Below are 23,698 nucleotides of genomic sequence, written 5' to 3' on the forward strand. Positions count from 1 at the left end.
ACACTGTTTCTTTTGTTTCACCAAAGAAAAACATGTTTTTTAAAAACATATTAGCTAAAGAAATCTGAACTGTGTACTTTGGCCTTAAAATTACTGCCATGAACACAGTCAATTGATATCTTTGGAGCATTGGAAGCAGGAAAAGGCCATCACAAAATACAGCTTACACAAACTGCACCTACGATAAAGGGCTGGACTAACATTATAATGGGCATCCGGAAATGGAAACAATAACATTCATTGGAAATGGACCAAGTTCGGACCAGGTGGGACTCTTATTTTGATTTGAATGTGCTTTATTTTGTTTCTTTTAATGTTCTGTGCAATTGTGTCCTTTTTATTTAGTTTTATGCTCTCTGGTTGCATTATGTTTTTTTTAGTTTTTTTTTAATGTAAAATAGTCACATTTACATCAAGGCAGTTTAATCAAGATAATATTCATCAGATGGAGCTGGAATCAAACCTATGGATCAGTGGATCGTACCATTCTACAAACTATGGAATTTCTCAAAATGATTCATAAATTATAATAAAATAAATACACATACTGTATGTTTCAACTCTATGGACAGCCCCCATGTGAAAAGAAAAGTTAACCAAAATGTGCTTCTTTGCTTTATTATACTCTTTTCCTGGTGTTAATGACTGCAATAGTCCCTGGTTTGTCTCTCGTCAGTTTGCTGCAATGTCTTTGTCCAGTCTCATCCCCATTTCATGCCATACTCTCCAGTCTAATGAAACCTACGGCCCAAAAAATCCTTAGAAAATAAATAAATAATAATAATTGGATTTGTTAAGTTCTAACATGTTTTTCTTTCCATCTGTCACCTCCAAAAAAACAAAACATATGAAGCACCATCTCCTCTTCCTCATCTATATATACTTTAGATCTTCCCGCTCACCCCAGGTCCTGTTCCAAAAGACATTGTTCTCCTTTTCCATGCACTCTTTAAAACCTGTTTATTTCACCCAGCTCGACTCCTCTGTGCTGTGCATCACCTCTCCGCTGCCAGCCTGTGCAATTAAATCATAATGAGAACACTTGTTTGGCTGGCTGGCAGAGTCTTACATGTTCTCGTGAATGTGTGGACCACTGAGCAGCGCAGGTATGCTAAGTGGCTCCTTAATTTGCTTCTCTGATTGGTTCTTTGTACAAGCGGAAGTGGCTAAGTGGAAAAGGGAAACAGCAGTGTCGATAATGTGCTGATGAAACTAGACAAAGACCTAATTATTCTTGAATAGATTTATTCAAGAGGGAGAGAGCTGTTCCGTGAGATATCAAACGCAAAGTTATCCTATAAATAATACATAACTAAACTGTTTTTGCACCTAGATATCGGTCTAAATATTTGCATGTGTTTTTTTTTTGGATCACGCAGATCTCCTCATGGCCTTGGCTGTAGGTTCATTCACATACACAGAATACGACTCCAAACAGTCAACAGCAATGAGACCAATACAACTACAAATACAATAAAAAAGTTATTTTTGGTCATATTTGGATTTAACAGCCGATACCAATATCTGTCTTGTTGTGGTAGCCAATGGTCGATATTTCTCAATGTTGTAATCAATATTTTTCAATCTATAAAAGGCCCACAAATTGAAGTAAAGTTGTTGTAAAAGTCACAAATTAATTTCTCCACCTTCTCAAATATAATAGAATTTGTTCTACTTTGAATGATCTTGTAAACAATCAGTCACTTTTTAGCTCCAATGTTTTTCTATTTGCTTTTAACAAAATATGAAAAAATAATTTTACCAATAGCAAAAAATGAAACCCTCCCACAATGTAAATAATTGTATTGTTGTTGATTATATGTTCAGTTTAGTACATTGTACATGCACCAAACAACAATAAATGACTATAGCTGCCAAAAATGAATTGCTTAAACGTGTGTTAAATGTGCAATTGATCAATTACATTTACAATTCATAAATAATTAATCAATCCTATGTACAATTAATTAATTAAATATGTCAAATAATTTAAATAAATATTTAAAGCTTAACATTGAAAAGATCTTTTATATTCATTAATTTATTTCGTGGTATTGTGCAACCACCTTGAATGGTCAAACTCAGATGGCCTGACTTAGGCTGGTTCTGGTTGAGTCTCTTCAGACTAACTGCTGTTACTGTGATCTGAGAAGCACAAACATGAGCAGAGCAGCTGGTAGAGCTGCAGAGCTGCAGAGCTGCAGAGCTGCAGAGCTGCAGAGCTGCAGAGCTGCAGAGGCAGAGCTGCAGAGCTGCAGAGCTGCAGAGCTGCAGAGCTGCAGAGGCAGAGCTGCAGAGCTGCAGAGCTGCAGAGCTGCAGCTGCAGAGCTGCAGAGGCAGAGCTGCAGAGCTGCAGAGCTGCAGAGCTGCAGAGCAGTAGAGCAGTGCAGGCTTTGGGTGTGAAGCAGGACTGGGTAGAGAGTGCTCTCACCGGGCTAATATCTCCCTCGGTACAGTGGAGGTTTGGTGTTCCATTTCCGGCTCAAGCTGAACCTGCTGATGCCTTGTTCTGGACAGCAGGAAGTTGAGGAACATATAAAGATACTTTGCACGTTGCACAGGTGCCACAGCTGCCCCACTGTGGCACCTGCTGTTCCTGCAGTCTCCCTTCCAGGTCTAACCAGGCCTTCTGAGAGCTGATGAGATCAGGCATCGACAAGCAGGTATGGCCACAATTCAAACCATTTGAAACCCGCCAGCAGCCAATTTTCTAATATGTCCTGTAAATCAATTATTAAATTAATTCATAGGCAAACTGGTAAAATGAAAAGGGAAAATAAATTGGACAAGAGAAAATGTACAAAGAGTAATAATAGATTGGTTGTGAATATTCATGATGAGGACAGTGGCCTAAATGAATGAGCAGAGGAAGGATAAAGCCCAGCCGCAGAGGGGAGGGCACGGCTTCATTTACACAAACGGAAAATGGAGACAGATTGAGGATAACGACAGCACAAAGAGAGAAAATGGTCCAAGTGATGCGGAGAGAAGGAGGAAGTGTGAGGAGTGCAGGGGCTCGCCAGAGGTTTCGGAGTAATAGCCCAGTGGAAGTCCTCAGCGGCTCAGAAGAGGAGAGCGGGACACTTCTAATGCAATTAGAGCTGGAGAAATTGAAAGTACAGCTCTTAGAGGGCTGTGTGAGAGAGCTGTGTGTGGCTGTGTTAGTTTTCCTATCACCAATTGTCCTCATCATTTCATCCTCCTGCTCCATCTCCATTTATCTACCACAAATGTCCATGTGTTTTTATACTTCCTCCCGTTTCCTTTTAATCTAGTATATATCTTTCTACACCTCTGTGTGGTACTACCACAAAAGTAATCATTTTCTGTAAATGAAAATGTCAGGAGAGTAAAACACTTGTTAGATAAGCATTTGTGCTCAGTTTTGCGGTAACTGAAATGCTCATAGTCTTGCGCATTTGAAAAAATGCCAAATGCATTGTGTGACTAAAACACCATTATTTTGGAACACAGACAAGACCCAATAGTAGCATTGGGGGACACGCACACACATTATTATCATATAATGTAACAATCAGAATGATACTACGACACAAATATTTTTCTTCAATGTTGAAATACTAATATATTGTGTTTTTTGCTTATATATAATTAAAGCATTATTCTCTCCTTCTTTACTATTAACGTGACCTTTAAACTTACAGTATATTTTATCAATCATACAAACTGGACATATTTCTAAAATGTACATATAACCTCCATTTAAACATTTATAAGACTTTATATTTCAGTATGAACTAATCTATTTATATATTTCACCCTGGAGCATGGAATTGTGTAGTTGGGCCCCTTTAGTCTGAAATATCTATACTCCAAAAAATTACTATTTTATTAAAACCTATTAAAGCACCCGAGTCTACCTGTTGCCAATTGTGTCATTATGCTGTGTACATGATTACTACTGTTAAATCTAAATGTTGGCCCCAGGAAGAGGGTCATTTTCTCTCCATTAGCTGCAGTCGTACAGGCGTGATGAGGAACACGAACACGCTCTTTCAGTGTGAGAATGAGAGTTTGTAACCAGGATTAACCTTTGCCATGCACTCTGGGGAGATGTGAAGGCCAGGACCAGAACAATAGGAGGGAAACGTTGAAAAACCTCTGAGTTGTTAGCATCTTGTTAGCAGCTTTAATTAGTGTCCTGACTGAGAGGTGATTCAGCGAGGGACATGAATTGAATGAATTTAGTGGAGAGGTGAAATTAAAAAAAAGGTCTCATTAGTAATTTTGGCGGCGTAAACTGAAAGTAATATTACCTCTAATTTAATAAATAAATCCATAGATAAATTAATTAATCATTAGATGTGTATAGAGCCTTTCATGACACCCAAAGTGCTTTACAGTGCATTATTCATTCACGCCACACTCAGTGGTAGTAAGATACTATTTTAGCCTCATCTGCCTTGGGGCAGCCTGCTCATTGGCCCCTCTGACCACCACCTATCATTCAAGAACACATTCTATAACAGGGGTCTCCAATTACATTTTTGAGGGAGCCACATTTTACGGAGGACTAGGGTCCTTAAAATTCCACAACTTTATGTTTTATCTCTATAAAGTCCACAAAAAACTCACCGTGGCATCTGTAGCAGGCCCGGCAGCACCCATGTCATTGACCCTGCCTTCTGACCAGCCCTGGGTCCCCCTTGCAACATCTATTCCCACTACAGAATCCTCATTCTCCTTTTCATCTCCATTCATCTCACAACCATCTTGAAAGTTTAATCAAATCAGGCATTAAGATAATTTTGTGTTTTTAACTGAAACATGGCTTGACAAAACACAGGCAATGTAGTTCTAATAGAATCTGCTCCACCCAACTTCAAATTTGAATCTGAAACACAAGAAACACAAGAAAACATAAAGGGTGGAGGTGCCTGTGCAGAGATGAAATAGTTACCCACAGTTTGTCCTTTGGGGTGTTTTCATCATTTGAGTATGTTTCCTTTATAATGGAGCTAGAACGGTCTCCATCCATTCTCTTCATTGTTTTATACAAGCCTCCCCAGCACTGATAAAGTTTTATTGATGATTTTACTGAGATGCTTTCAGTCGTATGCACAGACTTCAATGGTTTGGTCATTACAGGTGATTTCAATGTGCATGTTGATAATAATTGTGACAGAAACGCTAAAGAGCTTGATGCTGTCCTTGAAACCTTCAGTCTTACTCAGCATGTGAGAGGCCCCACCCACAGCAGAGGACACACTCTAGATCTTCTAATTACAAAGGGGGTCAATATTTCAAACGTCAATGTGTTTTTTGACCTATCTGTTCTCAAACCTCCGGCTGGTCCTGCAGTTGTTCAGAGGAGACACATAAATGATGGCACAGGTGCACTTTTTATGGAAATGATGTCTCAAATGTCTGAAATGCTTTGAAAATGTCCCATGTTCTAATGTAAATATTTTTTTGAACTCTGTTACATCTAGTGTTTTGAATGTTCTAGACACCATTGCCCCTATGAAGGATGAAATTGTTAAAAAAATAAGCGGATGGCGCCATGGATAAATGATGATTCGGTCAGGGCACAGAAAAGGGAGTGCCGCCAGGCTGAGTGGAAATGGCACAAGTCAAAGCTCCAGGTTCAAAACAAGATTTACAGAACTAGGGAAGGATATGTTTCTGAAATAATTGGAAGCTGCAGTAACAAACAGAAAAGGTTTATTTGCCATTGCTAAAGAACAGAATTCACAAACATCGGAACTGGCTTTGGTGATTTGGTGCAACATAAAACAATGAACAATTATAAAATATTCTATATATATAGTAAAAAAAAAAAAAAATATATATATATATATATATATATATATCTGCTATAGGATAAACTTATAAGGTACACCAAATTTACAGTTGAATTTACAGATGTAGTGCAGAAAGTTAATTATACTTAAACTGACGGGTGTTGAAGAAGTGTTCATGAGTCCAACGGCAGAGGTACCGTAACCTCCTGCCTGAGGGGAGTGGCCTCCTGCCTGAGGGGAGTGGCCTCCTGCCTGAGGGGAGTGGCTCAAGTGTCAGATACGTTACGAACTGCTCGTCCCAGAGCCCTGGAGATGTACAGGTCCTGCAAAAATGTAAGTCTGTAGCCGAGAGCAGAGCACACAATGCGCTGTAGTCTCTGTTTGTCCCTGGCTGTGGCTCCAGCGTACCACACGGTGATGGAGGAGGTGATGGAAGAGATGATGAAGGAGGTGAGGATGGACTCAATGAGGCTGTGTAGAACTGCACCATCATCTGCACTGGCAGCTTAGCTTTCCTCAGCTGCCACAGGAAGTACTTCTTCTGCTAGGGCTTGATGAGGGAGCTGATGGTGAGCTCCCACTTGAGGTCCTGGTGATGGTGGTGCAGAGGAAGCGGAGGGAGTCTACGGTGGTGGTGGTGGAGTCTGTCATAGTGACGGGGGCTGTTGTGTCAGTGCTAATTTCCACATCTAAGTGTAATGACTTTGCATTATTCTTCAATGACAAAATGGCCCCTCAGCTTTGATCAGTCCAAGACTCTCACATGCTGTGTAATGGAACACATCACTGAGGCCAGTAAATGTGCAAAAACTGTCGAGCCATTTCATGCTACAATTACAAATACATAAATACTACAATTTCTTTCCTTTTGCAATGTGTGGTATTTTTGAGTAAAAAAACATGTAATATAAAGTTATTGTTAAAAGCTTGTCATTGTCTTGTATAGTAATTAAGGTGTTGGGAAGGGTAGAATCAATTTGTCTCCAGCGTTCTTGAACTGGTTATTGCAACAATGAAATATCACCTTTGCCGGATGAATAAAGGTTCTCTTAACTTTTTATTCATAGTCATATTTAATTTAAGTTATTTTCTACAATTTGTAATTTCTGAAATCCACTATTTGACCACATGGTAAATGAGTCAGTTCTCACACTGCAGACATATCTCCAAATGAAAGCACAGCTATATATCTGGCATGATTGCCTATGAAGTTATTACTCCAACAAATAGAAGTGATGCTATCACAGTCGAGCACAGCACTTGTATTAAAGACATGAACACCCACTATCTCACAAGAACAATCCTGCCAAATAAATGAGGCAGCACTCCTTAAGCCTAATAGTCGGGCTGTAATTAACATTGTCATAGTGATAATAGCCATTTATCCCTGACATATCACACACACACACGCGCACGCGCACACGCACACGCACACGCACACACACACACACACACACACACTCCTGGTTGAGGTGTGTCTCTTTTCCTCTCTCGCTCTCCTCCCTTTCATCGCACCCTCTGTGTGGATCCAAGCTCCGTCAACATAATCTTTCACATCAGAATTTAAGATTAACTGCATTTGGGCTTTGTACTTCCGTGTAAATGTGTTGCGTTTGTTTGTTTTATTGCTTTTAAGCGTGCCATTATTAAACACTTGTACTCAGAAACTGCGGTACATTTTTGAGAACATTATTTTAGGACATAAAAAGGGACAAAGTGAAATGGTTAAGGCAAAACCATAGGGCCAAGACAAAACAAACTTGTGACATTGTGGCCCTTTGTACAGGCTGTTGCATCTTTTTTATTTTTGTTTCTTTTAAACACGTAATTCTTTCTGTGAGCGAGGGTCACCTCTCCACAGATCTGACATGCAACTTCCCTATGGCAACAGCTACTGTGGAGACATGAAGGTGGCAGACGCTCCACCACAAAGGTTGCACAGTGCACTATTAGAGAAATGATTTGGTTAAACGTTGAGAATAGTTTGTCCTCTGTAACTGTGTTCAGCTTAGACAGGAGGAAATTGGTAATAGTCAGGGGCATTTTGTGGTTTTAGAATATTATTACACTCTGATTAAGATTAATTTCTTATAAAATGTCATTTATAAGGCACTTTAAAACAGCAAAGTTGGCCAAAGTGCAACAAGAATAAAAAGGAAAAACAACACAAAGTAAATTACTAACATCTAAAAAAACACTCTTAAAGAACACTTCAAAACAAATACAAGCAGTGCTCCCGGTCCGTGCTCCCGGTCCGTGCTCCCGGTCCGTGCTCCCGGTCCGTGCTCCCGGTCCGTGCTCCCGGTCCGTGCTCCCGGTCCGTGCCCTTGTTCTCCGTTCCTGGCCGCTCCTCGCAGGAAACGTGAACAAATTATGAAAGTAAACGCGCACTACCTGACTTCCTCGTTCACGCGTCTAAAGTGTCCAGTTTACATTCATAGTCTATGTGGACGCGCGTCTTGGGAGTCCAGTGTTTTTGCGGCGCAAATCCAGCGTTTTGTGTGCCGGACGCGGTGCGTCGGGGGCGTTTGAGCGTCAGATGCTTTGGTCCAAAGCGTCCGACGCATAAAAGTTGAACAAAGCTCAACTTTCCACCGGCAGACGCGCCTCAGCAGCCAATCAGAGATTACTCTCCAGTGACGTGCCAGTGACCCGGAAGAAGACCCCCGCAACGATAAAAAAATAAATCCTCAAGACGCAACTCTTGGAGCAAATAATGATATTGACTAAACTCTGCTCACCTAAGAAGTATCTGCAGGTCCCACACAAGCCCCGGAGCCCATCGCCTCCCCCCGAACCCCCCCCCCCCTCCACCTCCACTGCGCATGTGCGCTAGACGCCTTCAAATGTACAGGCGTCCAACTCCTGCGTGGGGAGCGAATTGGACGCCGTGGTGTGAACGCCCCTTGGCTACTTAAGCATGCACATCGTGAATCTAGTGCAGAACTCTCTCAGCATCTTCTGAAGGTGGAATTTATAAATATTTCTATAAGAAAACATTCCTGAATGAGACCTGCATTGTTACTAGAGCACAGAAGTACTTTTTTAATTATTTCCCAAATGGAGTGATGTTATCAATTATTTTAAGTTCCTTCAACAAATTTCACCTTGCAGCTGAGACTTGACACTGCTCTATTTTAGTCACTCTGTATCCTCGGAGAATGGGCTGTCAATGAAGTCAAGGGTCATCATAGTGTGCTTTGTATTGACATTTTCACACAAACAAACCAACTCCATAACCACATGCTCTGTACTGTGTTTTGATAAATTGTTAATGAAATTCTCTCAGTGCGTTTATGTAAGCACGGAACGATAACTTGCTTTCAATTAAGGTGTTAGGCCAAGTGTAAAGCGGAAATTGGAGCTGTAACATGCTGCACATCTGATTTGCAGACGTTAGCACCTACGCATGACTTTATAGCTTAATTAGTTGCATATATAATGCCGTTCACATGCATATATACATCGAAATCTCATTTGCCTTCATGCTGGGGCTTTGCGTCCATCGAGAATATGTATGAATGCCATATCAGCAAACAGCAGCACACTGAAGATATGAAGATAATGTAGCACACTATTATATACATTTTATTATTATATCGCTGCTCCTTTGGGTTCTCAACTATTTGAGACATTTATTCATACTTGTGTAAACCGCCATTTATTTATTTAATACAGGGTAATTCATATTATTTGGTGTAAATATACCTGGATTCCATCTTAAACACTGAAATCAAAAATGTGTAATGAGCAAAGAGTAAAGACACAAGGTTTGTTGAGATCATAGCTCTGTTTAACCTTATACGTGGATCAAATGCCTCATGTTGGCGTTGTTGTTAAAGATAAATCAATACACTTTTGCCATATTAGCAGAGCTGTGGCACTAAGAGGTTGTATTCACGTTTTCTTTTGGTCATAGTGCGATTTAAGCTACTATTTCCCAGTGTGTGCATGTGTGGAGCATAATGTGGACAGACTGATTAAGATATTGATTTGGATGTTTGATTTGGTAAATACTCCGGGGACTCAATTCTCCTCTGCAAATTATGTGAAGTCTTTTTCAGTGACCAACATATAAATATCACTCTATTCTCACACCCCCGTTACCTGCAAGTTGTACAAGAAACACATTGATTTCTTGGAGTTCTTAAAAGGTAGCGTTTATATTGCAGAATCACTGCACAGTTTAGTGGAAAAGCCAGAGTGTGGGAGCCTCGGGCGGCGGCTGGTGAAAAGGTCAGAATGAAAGCACAGGAAGGATAGCAGTTGTATCTGTTCCAAGCAATTTCCTCCAAATGAGCACAAGGCTATTTAAGGGAGGAGCAGGAATTGTGTCTACTTCAACTTGACTCCTAATTTTACAAGTGAAGCCAAGAAAATATGTTTTATTTTGTTTTTTCTAAATTATGTTAATTTAGTTTACTTAATATAATTGATTTGAAGCTGGTTTTAAGAAATTACTAATATATGAGAAAATTACATTATAACTGAAGTGTGTTATTGAAATCGAGTTTGAGATTTCAGTATTATGTCAATAGTGGCCAATACCTGATTTTTTACATATTAGTAAAATCCCTTTTGCCACAGTAAAGATATGTTATAAAAACATCTATAAGACCACAATACTTTCTTTGTTTCTAATTATAGAGCCTTTTATTCTCCGCGACACAAGACGCAGTTGTTGTTAGCTTTACTGTGGGGCTGTGGCCTTAGGGATCATCTCAAAATGGGGCCCGTGCGCACGGTGCGTTGTGATCAAGGCGCGCAGTGGCCTGTGCGAGGGAGCACCCGCCCCGCTCCCCGCGCTGGCCACGGCGCGCAGTAGACCATGTGGATTGAGTAAACAAACATGCGCAACAGGTGACATTATTTGGAGAATTTATAACTTCTACTGATAAACTTACCAAAGGATGTTCAGGGACTAAAGGTGAGCAGGGTCTATCAAGCTACTATTGTTTTATCAACGCGTTAACATTTTATGTGAAGCCAGTCTTTCGTCTTTTGAGGGGGGGAGGGTCCAGAGAGAGACGAAAAAAATTACGTCTTTTCAGCTTCAACCCATTTTGAGATGATCCCTCAGAGAGTTGTGAATATTTGGAATACTCAGAAGGCATTAGGTAAGTGAAGAATACATGAGACGGCTGCGAAAAGTTTAAAATGAACTATTTCTGTCATTTTAAAACAGTAAAAAGCAGATACAGCGCCTTTAATACTTTCCATGGTTACTTTATGCAATTCTGGTAGTAAGACCAGCACATAATAAAAGAGGTGTTGGCCACAGATGTCAGCAACAAATTGGAATTAACTCTGGAGATGAGTCCCCTAACGCCGTTCAGCAGTAGCACACTGCTCCAGCGGCATTGAAAGATGGCTCAAATGCAGCGAATGAATTTCCCTCACAAGGGATTAATAAAGTATAAGCATAACTCCTTAAATACTGGGTAAAAGCTGCACTTTGCCATAAGACCCCGAGAGGTAAAGGGGTGGTTTTAGTTCCATTATTTGGATCATTTAATCACTTTTAGATGTCTTTATTGAAGAACAAAAATTCATTAAACGGCAAAGTGAAATTTGAACAGGGACAGACCAAAAAGTGCTTTCCTACAGTAATTGTGAGTCACAGTTTGAATTGAGTTTGTTCTGAAGAGCAAAGAGCTGCACTTCTTTCAATGAGTCGACTCCACTGTTTCTTGTTTGTGACGGCCGGTCTCGCTCGGCTCCCTCACACTCACATGGCCCAAAGTCAGCAAGCTTCTGAGACATTTTTGCCCACACTGATGAATTCTCCCGCACAAATGTAAGGCCTATGATAATATTCTGTTAAATTTACTCATTTTTAAACGTGCAGATGACACACACTGCTCTTATCACTGTGCAGAGCTGTACAGCTTTTGAAAACAGCAGGAGGCCTTTTTGACGAGCCACTTAATAATTCCCTCGGACAACCATGAAATTTCTTTTTTCTGTCTCCACTTTGGCCCGGCAACGGCTCTAAAATTCCTCTGCATGCTGTGTTTTATGTTTGATTACACATTCACTTGTAGTGCATTGAGCCTTCTGATTAATTTTTTCATTGTCTGGAGTAAGCCCTCTCGGATATTTGCATACAGATTAATTAGACAGATGCAGTGTTAGCTTGTTTGCTAAATAATACTTGCTAATTAGACATGTTTGGTGAACATCTGTTCCGCTGTTATGAACCAGTTCAGACTGAGTGACTCAGGGTTCAACTCTGTTCTGTTACTTTCACAGCACAGCCTTTGTAATCCATGCTCAACTCTTACAACAGGCTTTAGTTGACAATAATTATTAAAGCAAAAAGGAAATTAGAAAATTCAATGTATTTATTCTTATTTTTTTATATATTGATTTATTAAGGATTTTCTGGCCAGTGGGCTTTATTAGACGGGTCAGTGTATTGTGAAATGGGGGAGAAGAGGAGGGAGGACATTCAGCATCAGGGCCAGGAATCAACGTCCTTATTTTGAGGCCGGGTCAGAGCAGGTCAGCAGAGAAATGATAGAATCTTATTTGAAACCAGCCTGCCAAGATAAAACCTATATTTCAAAGGACATTTTATTTTTTTGTATCTAATAAATGTTCAATTCAAATTTTATCTATTTCATAATAATAACACATAACAAAGTTGTATCAAAATCCAATGAAACAAACATACAAACAATATAATCCCTTTGTTGAGTTCTTAATGTCAAGTCAACACCTGCAGAGTATCATATTCCACCTTTACAGAGATTAGTCCATTAATCCACATTATTTCAAGAGTATTTTGGCTTTATCCAATACATTCTATTTGAGGTATTTCTGTTCACATTTAGTCCTTGCCTGAGTGGATTAGAAATGAGTTGGTATTGGACAACACGCCCCAGTTGGTGCTGAAATCGTGAGGTTTTCACAAACAACGATAATCCATGCAGATGAAATGCATGCTAACATTTGCTTTTCTATCAGTGAGCTGCAGGGACGAGGCAGCACATGTTGTATCATATCAAATACAACAATCCACACTACCTTACAGCTTACGTAACATTAATAAATCGTTTCATCGGAAGGTATTTTCCCCTGGTCGTGCTACACAGGCTGGTGTTTGTTGATGTTAACGCGATGCTATCGGCGGCTTCCAGGCGAGTGGTGCCCTGGGACACATCATTGCGTGCACACATACCATACAATTCTCTCGATTACATAGTCAAAACACTTTATCTCACCCTTCATCTCAAATCCTCATTTGTTCCCTCATGTTTCTATCCTTCCATCTGCTCCCGTCCCTCAGGCTCCACAGTCCAAGTTTACTTTAAATCAGGGATGTCTTTGGGTTTTTGTGCCCTTGGTTTTGCCTCTCAGTCTTTCATCTCCTCCATGCTCATAATCCTGTTTGTCTCCTCCTGCTTCACCCTATTCTCACCTTCAACCTGTTCTTGTGCGGGCAATCTGGAAAAATGGAGGTGGAAATTGGTAGTGTCCTTGTGTAAAATGCTCCCAGTTCTTAATTTTGAACTCTTGAAATTTTGGGTTTCACAAAATAATCATCACAAAAAGGTAAAATGATATGGCGGGTATTGAATGTGGCTTTGATTCGAATTATTGTTATTTTTTTTTTATTACCTATGTACGTCTCAGTATAAAAGATGTTCTCGCAAGATAAAGAATGCCAAAAGATTGTGTATAAGCATCTTGAGCAGCAAACGCAATACAAACGTGAGGCCAAAATTGTCATATGTTCTGCTCTTGTAACTTATCTTGTGGGAGGTATGTGGGCTTTAGCCAGCGAGTAGACCATGTGAAAGACTCCATAATGGTCGGGTAACAGCTTGTGCCACTAGAATGGATAATGGGTTTGTCGCGTGTTATGTGTGATGGAATCTGTCCTGCTGCTGTACAAACTCTATATACCGTCTAATGGGCCGTTTATATTCTCCACTGATTTGCATGTGTCTGCCTGTGTTAAATCTCCCACAGCCTTGTATTTCTCTCAACACATTCTATTTCAACATAATTGTTACAGAAATACATATGTGGCTCACAGAAACGCTGCCTTTTATTTCAGCAGAAACAAGCAGAAACAGTCTACACAAGAACTGTGGTCTCTGCACTGCAACCTGCAATCTAAGTGGCGGTGTGTATGTGTGTTGGCGGAGATAAATGCCCCCTTTGGAAATTCAACGCCAAATAATCAAGATTGACATTGGCACACAACACTGGGAGCTGAAAGTGTGGCGGATTGTTTGTGCTATTTTTGTGGGCAGGATCTAATCAAATCTGCTCATGCTGATTATAATAATCGTGAGGTTTATAATGACATTTTTTTCTCTCCTTTCCTTCTGCAGTTCAAAACTTTCTCTTGATCTCGATTGCCTGTTTACTTTTGTTATACATCTATTTTCAATGCTGTGTGTAAGAATAAACTATTGCAAAAAGGTTTGCCAAGACTTAATTGAAAAAGAAAAAAGAGTAAACCAGATTAAGCATGAGTTGTGCGATCAATAATATCTTAAATTCATATAATCAGCTCCAAGTTAAGGTCCAAACCACTCGATTCAAGCTAAACTTCCCATGAATGGTCTGTAACAAACTGAATGTGCTCCGTCTTCCCCCAGGACACGGAGGTGGTGAACACGGCCATCCTCACCGGTCGTCGAGTGGCGGTGCCCATCAAACTGGTTACCGTGGAAACAGATGGACAGGTGCGGGAGGTGGACGACCTGGTCACCTGCAGCTCTACAGATGTGGATGTCGTCAAGGCAAGTGCAGTGTTTAGAATACAAGCCTCAAATCTGTGCCGCAAAAAACATGAATATGAACTTTAAGGCATCGTCTTTGGCCCCTGCTTATCCCCTGCTTGCTTGGAATGTCTCAGAGTATGGCATTAAACTCAATTATCTTGCATTTATTCAACTACAGGTGTTTTTACTGCTCTAAATCACCTTGAAGAACATGCATTCTTTCTGTTCCGCCACGCTTCACGCGCAATCTTATCTTTTGACTAAATACCACTTTTTTATTTTTCATTTAATGCTATTTTGTGTTGTCGGCGGTACTTTATACTTTTTTTTTTAATAATAATTAATTTTATTTATATTGTATAAATCAATAATCTAAGTGCGGCGGATCCGTAAACCAAGTATTAAAATAACTACGGCCTTATGGAACAATCCAGGCACTGCAGTACCGCCTCAGACCAGTAGGGGGCTGAACCTGTCATGCACCTTTGATTTTCAGACATAACTGTAAAATAATCAGGAATTTTCAAACACACCGAGTTCTAGTATTGATAATAATTCATTACATTTGCAATGTGCTTTTCAAGATACCCGAAGACGCTTTACATAGAGGAGACAATTAATAACGATATATTAAAGAAGAGATGAGTTTTCAGGGATTTTAAGATTCATAACTTTATGCCACTATTGACGGGGGTTATTTGGAAGCCCTGAGTGAGTGAAGTTGCCGTGTTGAGACTTGAGGAACTAAACTGAGGGCACTTTACCCAGCGGGGAGCACATCCTGAATCATCATTATAATCACGGATCCTGGAGGATTTGTGTTGTTCTCTAATTCGTTTTGTGCAACACTGCATAATGAGACACTTATCACAGTGTGGAAGTCTTTTCTCTGCTCTCACTTTATATTCTCTTAGAAATAAATTGATATCCTAAAAAAGATTGATTTTGTTTAATGTTTTACCGGCTTCAATTTGTAGTAATAGTTCAAACAGTGGCATTCCCTTGTTTATTGTGTATTTAACATGCATTTTGTTGAATTGACAAATGTAATTTCCCTTAGTCTATTACTGTAATGGAGCTTTGGATGATTATATTTTGACATCATGCACTAGTTAGACACTCTTGCCAAGACTTGTGTTTCCTGTACTCAGAGCTACATTTGGCTTAACTTTGCACCTTTGCTCTGCTTTTCCACTTTTCTACTTGGAGAACTGGCCCGGGAGCAGTGGCTTTTTTCTCACCGTAATTTAGTTTGCTAACCCCTGGTCCAAGTGAACTAAGCCAACACTTCAATGTGACAACCGCCTGAGCCCATTTTAAACAGCAGTTACAATATTGTACATAATTGCGTTGTAAAATAAGACCCATTGAGCAGGGGAAACATTGTGAAAAAGCCAGATTCCTGTTTGTGTCTTGTATGCATTTCAGTTCCTTGTAAACAGCCAATCACAACATCACTGAATAACCTTTGGATCAGACTCTTTGAAGAGCTACTGTGTTGACCTAAACTCACAAAGATTGCAGGACTTATTCTTGAATCAGAAACGCCTTTGGAAACAAGCACATGCCAGAGACTGGAGATTGATTCCTGGCGCTGCATTCCCTTTGCCCTCGAGGCCCCAAATTAAATGCACCCTCGCTGTGACAGTTTCAATATGAAGCCAATTTCCTGGTACAAGGCGACAAGAGTGCTCCTGTTTAAGTCCGATCAATAACAACACACTGAGAAGGGAACAAACTCATTCAGATAGATGTAACGCTGGACTGCAATTATGTGTACATGGGCAGTAAAGGGTTTGTAAAGGGCCTTTAAAGAGTTTGTCACAGTATAAAAGTATATTTTAGTGGGGCGCTAGAAAAATGAAGGAGCTACTGAAAATATGTAGATATATATTTTCTCGTGTATACTTTCTTTATGCATCTTATCACCTCTCTGTAAGATTGAGCACTGTTTTATGCCAGAATATTTGATTTTTAAACTGGCTAAGAAGGGCTGGTTATTACCTCTGGGAGAAAAAGAGTAACATGGTCGACAAAATCAATGCGATGGATACGTTTCTTCACTCTCTGGATTGAAATTGACACTTATTATTATTTTAATTTTGTTTTATTTTATTTTTATTTTAATAATATTTTATTTTATTATTATTTTATTTCGTTTTATCTTTATCTTTTTATTTTATTATATTTTATTTATTTATTTTCCTCCATGAGAGGAGTTTTGTTAATAAGAGTTTGTTTTGTTTATAAGAGTTCTTCTATTAAGAGTATTAAGAGTGTTTTTTTCAAATTTCCTACAAGTTATCTGTACCCTCTGTATCTACTGTGTTGTAACACCGAAATTTCCCCTTGTGTGGACAATAAAGGAATATCTTATCTTATCTTATTCTTTTAGAGAATAAACAAAGCTGTTTGGATATGTTAAACCCAAATGATCCATGGAAGTCATTCATGAAGCATTCTTACGAACAAATGTGTACTTATTCCCTACTTATGAAGTAACATTAAAAATGTTGAAAAGCAAAGTTTGATTCCATAATTTGATGACTTTAAAATGCTCCCACTGAGTGCTCATGTGTTTTTGGACATTTGTAATCGCTCCTGAATCTGTAAAACACAGATAATTGGTAGGTGTTCACTGTGCGCTTTCACATGTACTTCTGTCGACAAACATGTAAAAATCTTATGTATGTGTTAAATCCTTAATTTTGTCAGCTTGTATTCTCCCTTTTGGCACTGATGTACTGTACACAATGTGCCAATGACTGAAGCAGTAAGAAAACTGTAGTAGTTACTAATGAGACAGTACAAAAGCACTTGTGTATTAAGAGTTTTTGGCCACTTTTCCTCTTCTTTGTGCCAAAGCCATTATTACAAGATGTTTGACTCACAAATTCACGACGCACAAAATCTCTAACCATTTTCTTCACCTTAATTTAACCTCACAGTGACTTTATAGCGTTCAACATTCATCACAACAGAAGATATTCATATTTTAGTTTTTTGTCCCCACAACCACATGAATTCCCCTATAAGATAATAAAAACTGTCTGTAAATCCATGGGATACACACAGCTCTTGAGCACAGACAGCTGTTTGACGATGGCACCCATGGGAGACACTGCAGGTACCACTAGCTGTCAGTGACTCCCCATTACAGCTGTAAAGTAGAATCCAGGGAGCCAACGCAGCACACGCACCAGACTATTATGCTCCGAGTTCGACCTCAACAGCAGCACTTTTCTCCAGATTTATTTATTATTTATTTATTTATTCAGTACATCAAACTTTGACCCAAAGAAAACTTGATGCTAATGGTATTGGCGGCCTCCAAATTCATGCCATGTGCAATGATACGTGCAACAATTGTGACAAGTTTAAATATTTATGTTACTAAAAAGGAAAATGTCATAGACTAAATCAGGGCTCCTCACCTAAATATCCTTGGGGGCCAGTATTTCTTTGGAGAACAATCCACCGATACACAATACATCTGTTTTAATAATGATGATTGGCTTCACCAATATTGCTGTGTCAAATTGCCAATCTAGTACTGAATCAGAAAGGACTACGTGGGAACATAAATAAAGTACTATTGTTTAGTGTTGAAAATTACATTGTCATTTCTGGGGCTGTAATCCTTTAGTTGTTTAGTCGATTAATTGGTCAGTGTTGTCTTAGTCAACCAAAATGTGTTCTTGCTGACTAAGTATTTTATTTTGATTAAAAGGATTTTGTATTCGAGAACCGCCAAAAGTCCAAAGTTTAAAGTGCATATGACAGGTTCTCTGTCTAATTATCACTAAATAGTTATCATAGTTTTACTTCTATTAAGTTGAAATTTGTGATGACATTTAAAAAATAAAAGTTTGAAAATACAGGAAGTAGTGAGTTCTAAAATGGAATTCCATTTTTTTACGCTATTACAATTACATCTATATGGAAGACAGGAAGTAACGTTCTCTGCTCTTGACACATTCAATCCTCTGCTTTGGATATGTCCTATTTGGCTTAGGTTTTGCATCCTGACCCTCTACATTTCCAGGCTTGGAACTGGCACTAATGGTATTGTATAATAAACTGGCTGTATTGTATTTTGTAAATCCAAACTGTCAGCTTGAAGAAGTTTTATGGAACTCGTCGGATTTGTTTGGTGAGATTAGAGTTCTCTGTTGCATCACTTTCTGTTAAGCGAGTCTCTGTTTAATTACTCATGGTGGATAAATGTTTGCAGAGGGAATTGCGCCGTCCAATTCCCCTCCTCACTAATGGATGCATTAGAGCACAAGCTAAAATGTCTGAGCAAAGTGCTGGAGATTCCCCCTGCGCTTGATCTTAACACATGGTTCATCCCATTTATCACCAGCACGCCATCCTTAGTAGCAGTACAGGCTGATGTTACTTTTTTGTCCACCTGAGCATGGAGTGTTGTGAAGGTGCTGTCACTTGTGGTGTCGCTTCTTCCGCTGGTGTTGTTGACACAGCAGTACGTGTAGGTCAGTCGGTCCCTAGCCAGAGGAGGAGGACAAGCAGGGGACAAGTGCACACATACACACAAATTAGCAGCATTAGCCTGACCTCACGACGGCAGCGGCTGACAATGTAGAAGGTGTTTGGTGTGTTTGTGGGTGGAGGAGGGAGGGGCGGCGCCATGACACACGGATGTCCGGAAAGAGCGGGAAAAGAGACATGGAAAAGAGAAAGGGCATCTGAAGTAAAGGAAATTGATTTGATTAAAACAAATAATTAAAATCTATATCTTTGTATTCAAAGCATTTTGTACTTTTACTTGTTGTTTATCAAACTTTGGTCGTACACAAGTCTATTTTAGTCCTGCCCTATTTGCTCCTTTAAGATAAGATAATCCTTTATTGTCCCACATGGGGAAATTTCATTGGTGCAACGGAGGTAGATACAGAAGAACAGATCACTTATAGGACTTATAGGAAGTCTGAAAAACACTTTCAGTAGAAGATCTCCTATAAATAAATAAAAACTCCCATAGACAAATAAATACATAAATACCATTGCATGTGATCCCGACAGTAATTGCACATGAATATGTGTCACGACAGACACACTTTGAGTGTGTCTTTGTTTAGAACTTCTGTCACAATGGTGTAGCCCTATTCTAGCTCTGATTTATTCCTAGTTAGTTGGTGCTGTTGACTATTTGTTGAATATTTGAAACCAGAACTACTGATATACCTATTGGTATGTGTGTTATAATGCAAGTTTGTTGATTTGTATTGTTTTATTAGAATAGCCATTAGCTGCTCATTTAATGGCCGATTGCCTTCCTGGGGTCAGCAAAGCTTTGAGAGCGTGTCAGGTGGATTAACCAACTGCAATGAAGTGTGAACTTTCAGAAGAAGCAGATGACTTTGATTACCTCTTCAAGGCATCGGAATTGTGATCTGGCTCCAAAAAAGTTGCGAAATATATGTTTTGACAAGACGCTTTCTCATTTATACAAAGTGTATGGATAATTATCCATGCAAATATCACATTGAAATGATCCAGGAAATGTTATCTGGCATCTTCCTGCTTGTAAGAGTCCAAACGCTGCCCGGTGGGCGAGTGGTTAAGGCGGCAGCACATATGCTAGGAAAAAAACAGGAAAAAATTAACGGCTGTGAAAAAAGTGGGCACATATTATGGGTTCCCTGGATGAGAGTGTTGAGGCCAACTTCCTTCAATAACATGCTTACACCAGTGTTCAGTTTAGTATTTAGTTCACTGCTCCAATCCTCATTCTTCTTCTCATGTACTTAACTTTGGACATATTGCTTACGTAGACAGAAGCCTCATCCCGGGATGTGCCCAGGAGGTTCTGATAGTAATTGTGTGGAGATCCCTTAGTGCTGTAGTCAGTAATTGAATTTGACAAAGAGGAGGACCAAAAGGCTCCATGTAATGGATGGCAGTATGTATGTGTGCATCTACATGCATGTTTGAGACTGCTCACACAGTGTGTTGGTCCATGTGTCACGACAGACTCAGAGCAGATTAAGAATTGATCCATGTGCATTTTAATAAAGCAGTTGTTCAGTTGGACATGCTTCTCCCTGATTGTACATTCATAAGCGCACTCTCCACCCAAACTTTCAGTGACCTTGAGAAAATGAAAACTGCATGTCTTCATCATAACATAATATACAAATATTTCAAACAAAACTTTTAGATGGGTAGAGTAGCCAAAACTATAAATATAAACAATAAACAATATAAGGCTACTGTAACTTAAAAATAACTTTAGTAGAAGTTCGAAGTGTAGTCCAATAAATCCCTCATAATTCTGTTATATATTGATGTATATACCATTGCAATCCATATTATATTTGTTATTAGATCATTCCAAGAATTGGTAATAAGAGATGTTTAAAATCATAGTTAGAAAATGGCAATTTTTTGAGACAGAAATCAATTTCATCAATACATTGTTGTCTATGCACACCGGTGGTGCTTTGTCATTGTTTGGGGAACCCTGCCATCTGTCAACGGGCTGCTACTTTTGTGAAGGTCACAGAGTTATTCATGTCAGAGGAGCTGGTAGAGCACAGCGCATTTCAAGCAACTGGTATACATAAAAGAACAGCACTGACAGCCTCACTTTAGCAGCAAACAGGCGGCAGAGGGGAAGTAATATCAAAGTGGCCACTAGAGGGCAAGCACTTACAGAACACTCTTTATACACTTCTGAATGGTTATTATTTATTTATTATGTTAACTGTTATAGATGATATATGTTGTGAATATTAAAGGAGACATATTACCGGTATGCGTTTTCAGGTACTTAGTATTGAACTATAACATAAGTAGCATTTTACATTATTGATCTATAACGGCTTTGTAATAGAAACGTCCATTTACTTCCTCTTAAAAACTGGAAAAAGAGTAGCCATATGCAGTGTTGAAAGTATGATATAGGAGCAAATAATTTCTAGTCCTTTAAAAAAAAATAGTGGAATAGAAAGTATATACCTGCTGTCAGAAGTAGTGAAGTAAAAGTCTCCACTGTAAAATAAAAGGACACGTAGTCAGGTACAGAAATGTTTTATTTAAAGGACGGAGGATGTGCAAAATGTACTTTTTTGAGTTTTTGACCATGTTCTAACATTGTTCCCTCATCAAAAATACATGGAGTAGCATTTAGCTTAATTCACGCTAGTTTGATGAATCCTGGTATAAATTCCCCGTCTAAATCTCCTCGATCATGATGTTTTCTTGATCTGTGACGTGGCTCTGAGAATCTTCTGTGCTGCTTTTAAGTCCACAAATCATCACCATACTTTGTCTAATTACGATCAGTATAACTGCATGCTGTGACCAGGAAGTTAGAAGCCAGCATGAAATGTGTTGAAATTATTATGGAAATGTTTCTTAAACTGTATGTAATTCCCTCTGCAGCCAGTAGATGGCTAAAGATGCCAAAACTAGTTTAGTCCCGCTGGAAACCAGAGATACAAACGGCATTTTGTTTATTATAAACAATGTCTTTTTAGTTCTAAAACATGATATGCCATACTAAAGGGGCTCAAGAGCATGTTTAAGGGCCAATATGAATACAAATAATGCTTAATATTTGTCCTTTAAGTACAATAGTTTTACTTTTGCACTGTCCACCACAGGTCTTATGATCCCTTCTGACTGTACTCAAACTTCAAATGTTCTCAAGAAATAAATATAAAGAGAATAAAGAGATGAAGAGAATAAGACTAGGAGGAAAGTTGGAGTAGGTTGTAAGTAAGAATGGATGCCTTCCTTTTGCCGTGGATCAGTGCTAGTCTTGAAAGTGGACTGAAGGTAAAATGGATTAAAGCCAGAGGTCACACACACACACACGCACGCACGCACGCACGCAAACACACACAAAGTTAGCACACACTCCTTTCATTTAGCAGTAACAGGCTTAGGAATTGGCCCGCGATTCAGGTGCACAACATCCCACCGGACCATTAGTTACACCCAGCACCCATCTATCTCTCCGGGCGAGCAGCGACCTTGAGGGGCTGCAAACTATTTTTCAGATCTCACAAAGACGTTTTGTTGGTACGTCAGCAAAATAGTGAAAGTTTTACCCCGGAGACTTACCGTAAAAGTGACAGGAAGTAGACCATAGTTTCAGTGTCACAACAGTAAACAATGGCTTTACTGCTGCTGTGCAATATGAGCAGACAGAATAACACCGTGAAATACTACCTCCATATTTCTATTTACAATCCTGATAGAACTATTTATGACATTGTTTTATACTTGCGACGACTTTGTCTGAGGATTTACGTGCCTGGATAAATAACAGCAAATGAATATGATATTCCCTCATCTGAAAAACAAATGGGATGTAATGAATTGTTTGAAATATAATTTTACCACATTTGTCAACATTAATTGATGTCGAGCTTTGTTTAAATACACTGCTCTTTTGTACGGTATGTAGGACTCACAAGCTTATTAAAGGTGCACTATGTGAGTATCCTTCACCTGCTTTTGTCATAAAAATAATCTTGCTTTGCACGCTCTATCCTGAAGGTTGCTGGTTTGATCGATGGTGGTCCCAATAATGTGTACTTATATTGTGTCCTTGGGCAATACACTTAACCCACACCTGTCTTCAAATGAGTGAGTTACTGTCTGATGTAAAGGACTTTGAACACCCAACGGAGATAGAACATTGCTATAGTAATGTGCATATTAGTTTTTTTTGTGTGTGGATTGTTTGTGGTGTAAAATAACAAGGCCTTCATAGCAATGAAGATGGAAAATGTGTGGAGTTATGGAGCATGTCTTCAACATGAGCCTGAAGCTGAGGGTGGTACCACAGGTCTGGAAGACCTCCTGTCTGGTACCTGTGCCCAAGACACTGCGCACCAAAGACCTCAACAGCTTCAGGCCGGTGGCTCTCACGTCCCATCTGATGAAGACACTGGAGCGGCTAGTCCTGGACCACCTCCGCTCCACCGTGAGCTCAGCCATGGACCCGCTGCAGTTTGGATACCGGTCTGGCATTGGAGTGGAGGACGCCGCCATCTCCCTGCTGCACCGCTCTCTCTCTCACCTGGAAAAGCCTGGCAGCTCTGTGAAGAACAGAATCCTGTTCTTCGATCTTTCCAGCGCCTTCAACACCATCCAGCCGCTGCTCCTGAGGGACAAGCTGGAGACGGCTGGTGTGGAGTATGACCTGGCAGAGTT

At 39.6% G+C, this 23,698-nt stretch overlaps 1 protein-coding gene across 1 annotated transcript in view; it reads left to right on the forward strand.

The window, feature by feature from the left end:
* Window positions 1-23,698, forward strand: part of LOC140346673 (transmembrane protein 132D) — a 244,938-nt gene that overhangs the window by 185,801 nt on the left and 35,439 nt on the right. Inside the window, exon 6 of the mRNA XM_072432849.1 lies at window positions 14,381-14,524. Coding sequence (XP_072288950.1) covers window positions 14,381-14,524 — 144 coding nt within the window. The remainder of the gene's footprint in view (window positions 1-14,380; window positions 14,525-23,698) is intronic.

This window comes from Eucyclogobius newberryi, unplaced genomic scaffold, assembly GCF_026437365.1.
Source record: "Eucyclogobius newberryi isolate DKJ021-1_F unplaced genomic scaffold, fEucNew1.0.hap1 SCAF_6, whole genome shotgun sequence".
Lineage (NCBI taxonomy): Eukaryota > Metazoa > Chordata > Actinopteri > Gobiiformes > Gobiidae > Eucyclogobius > Eucyclogobius newberryi.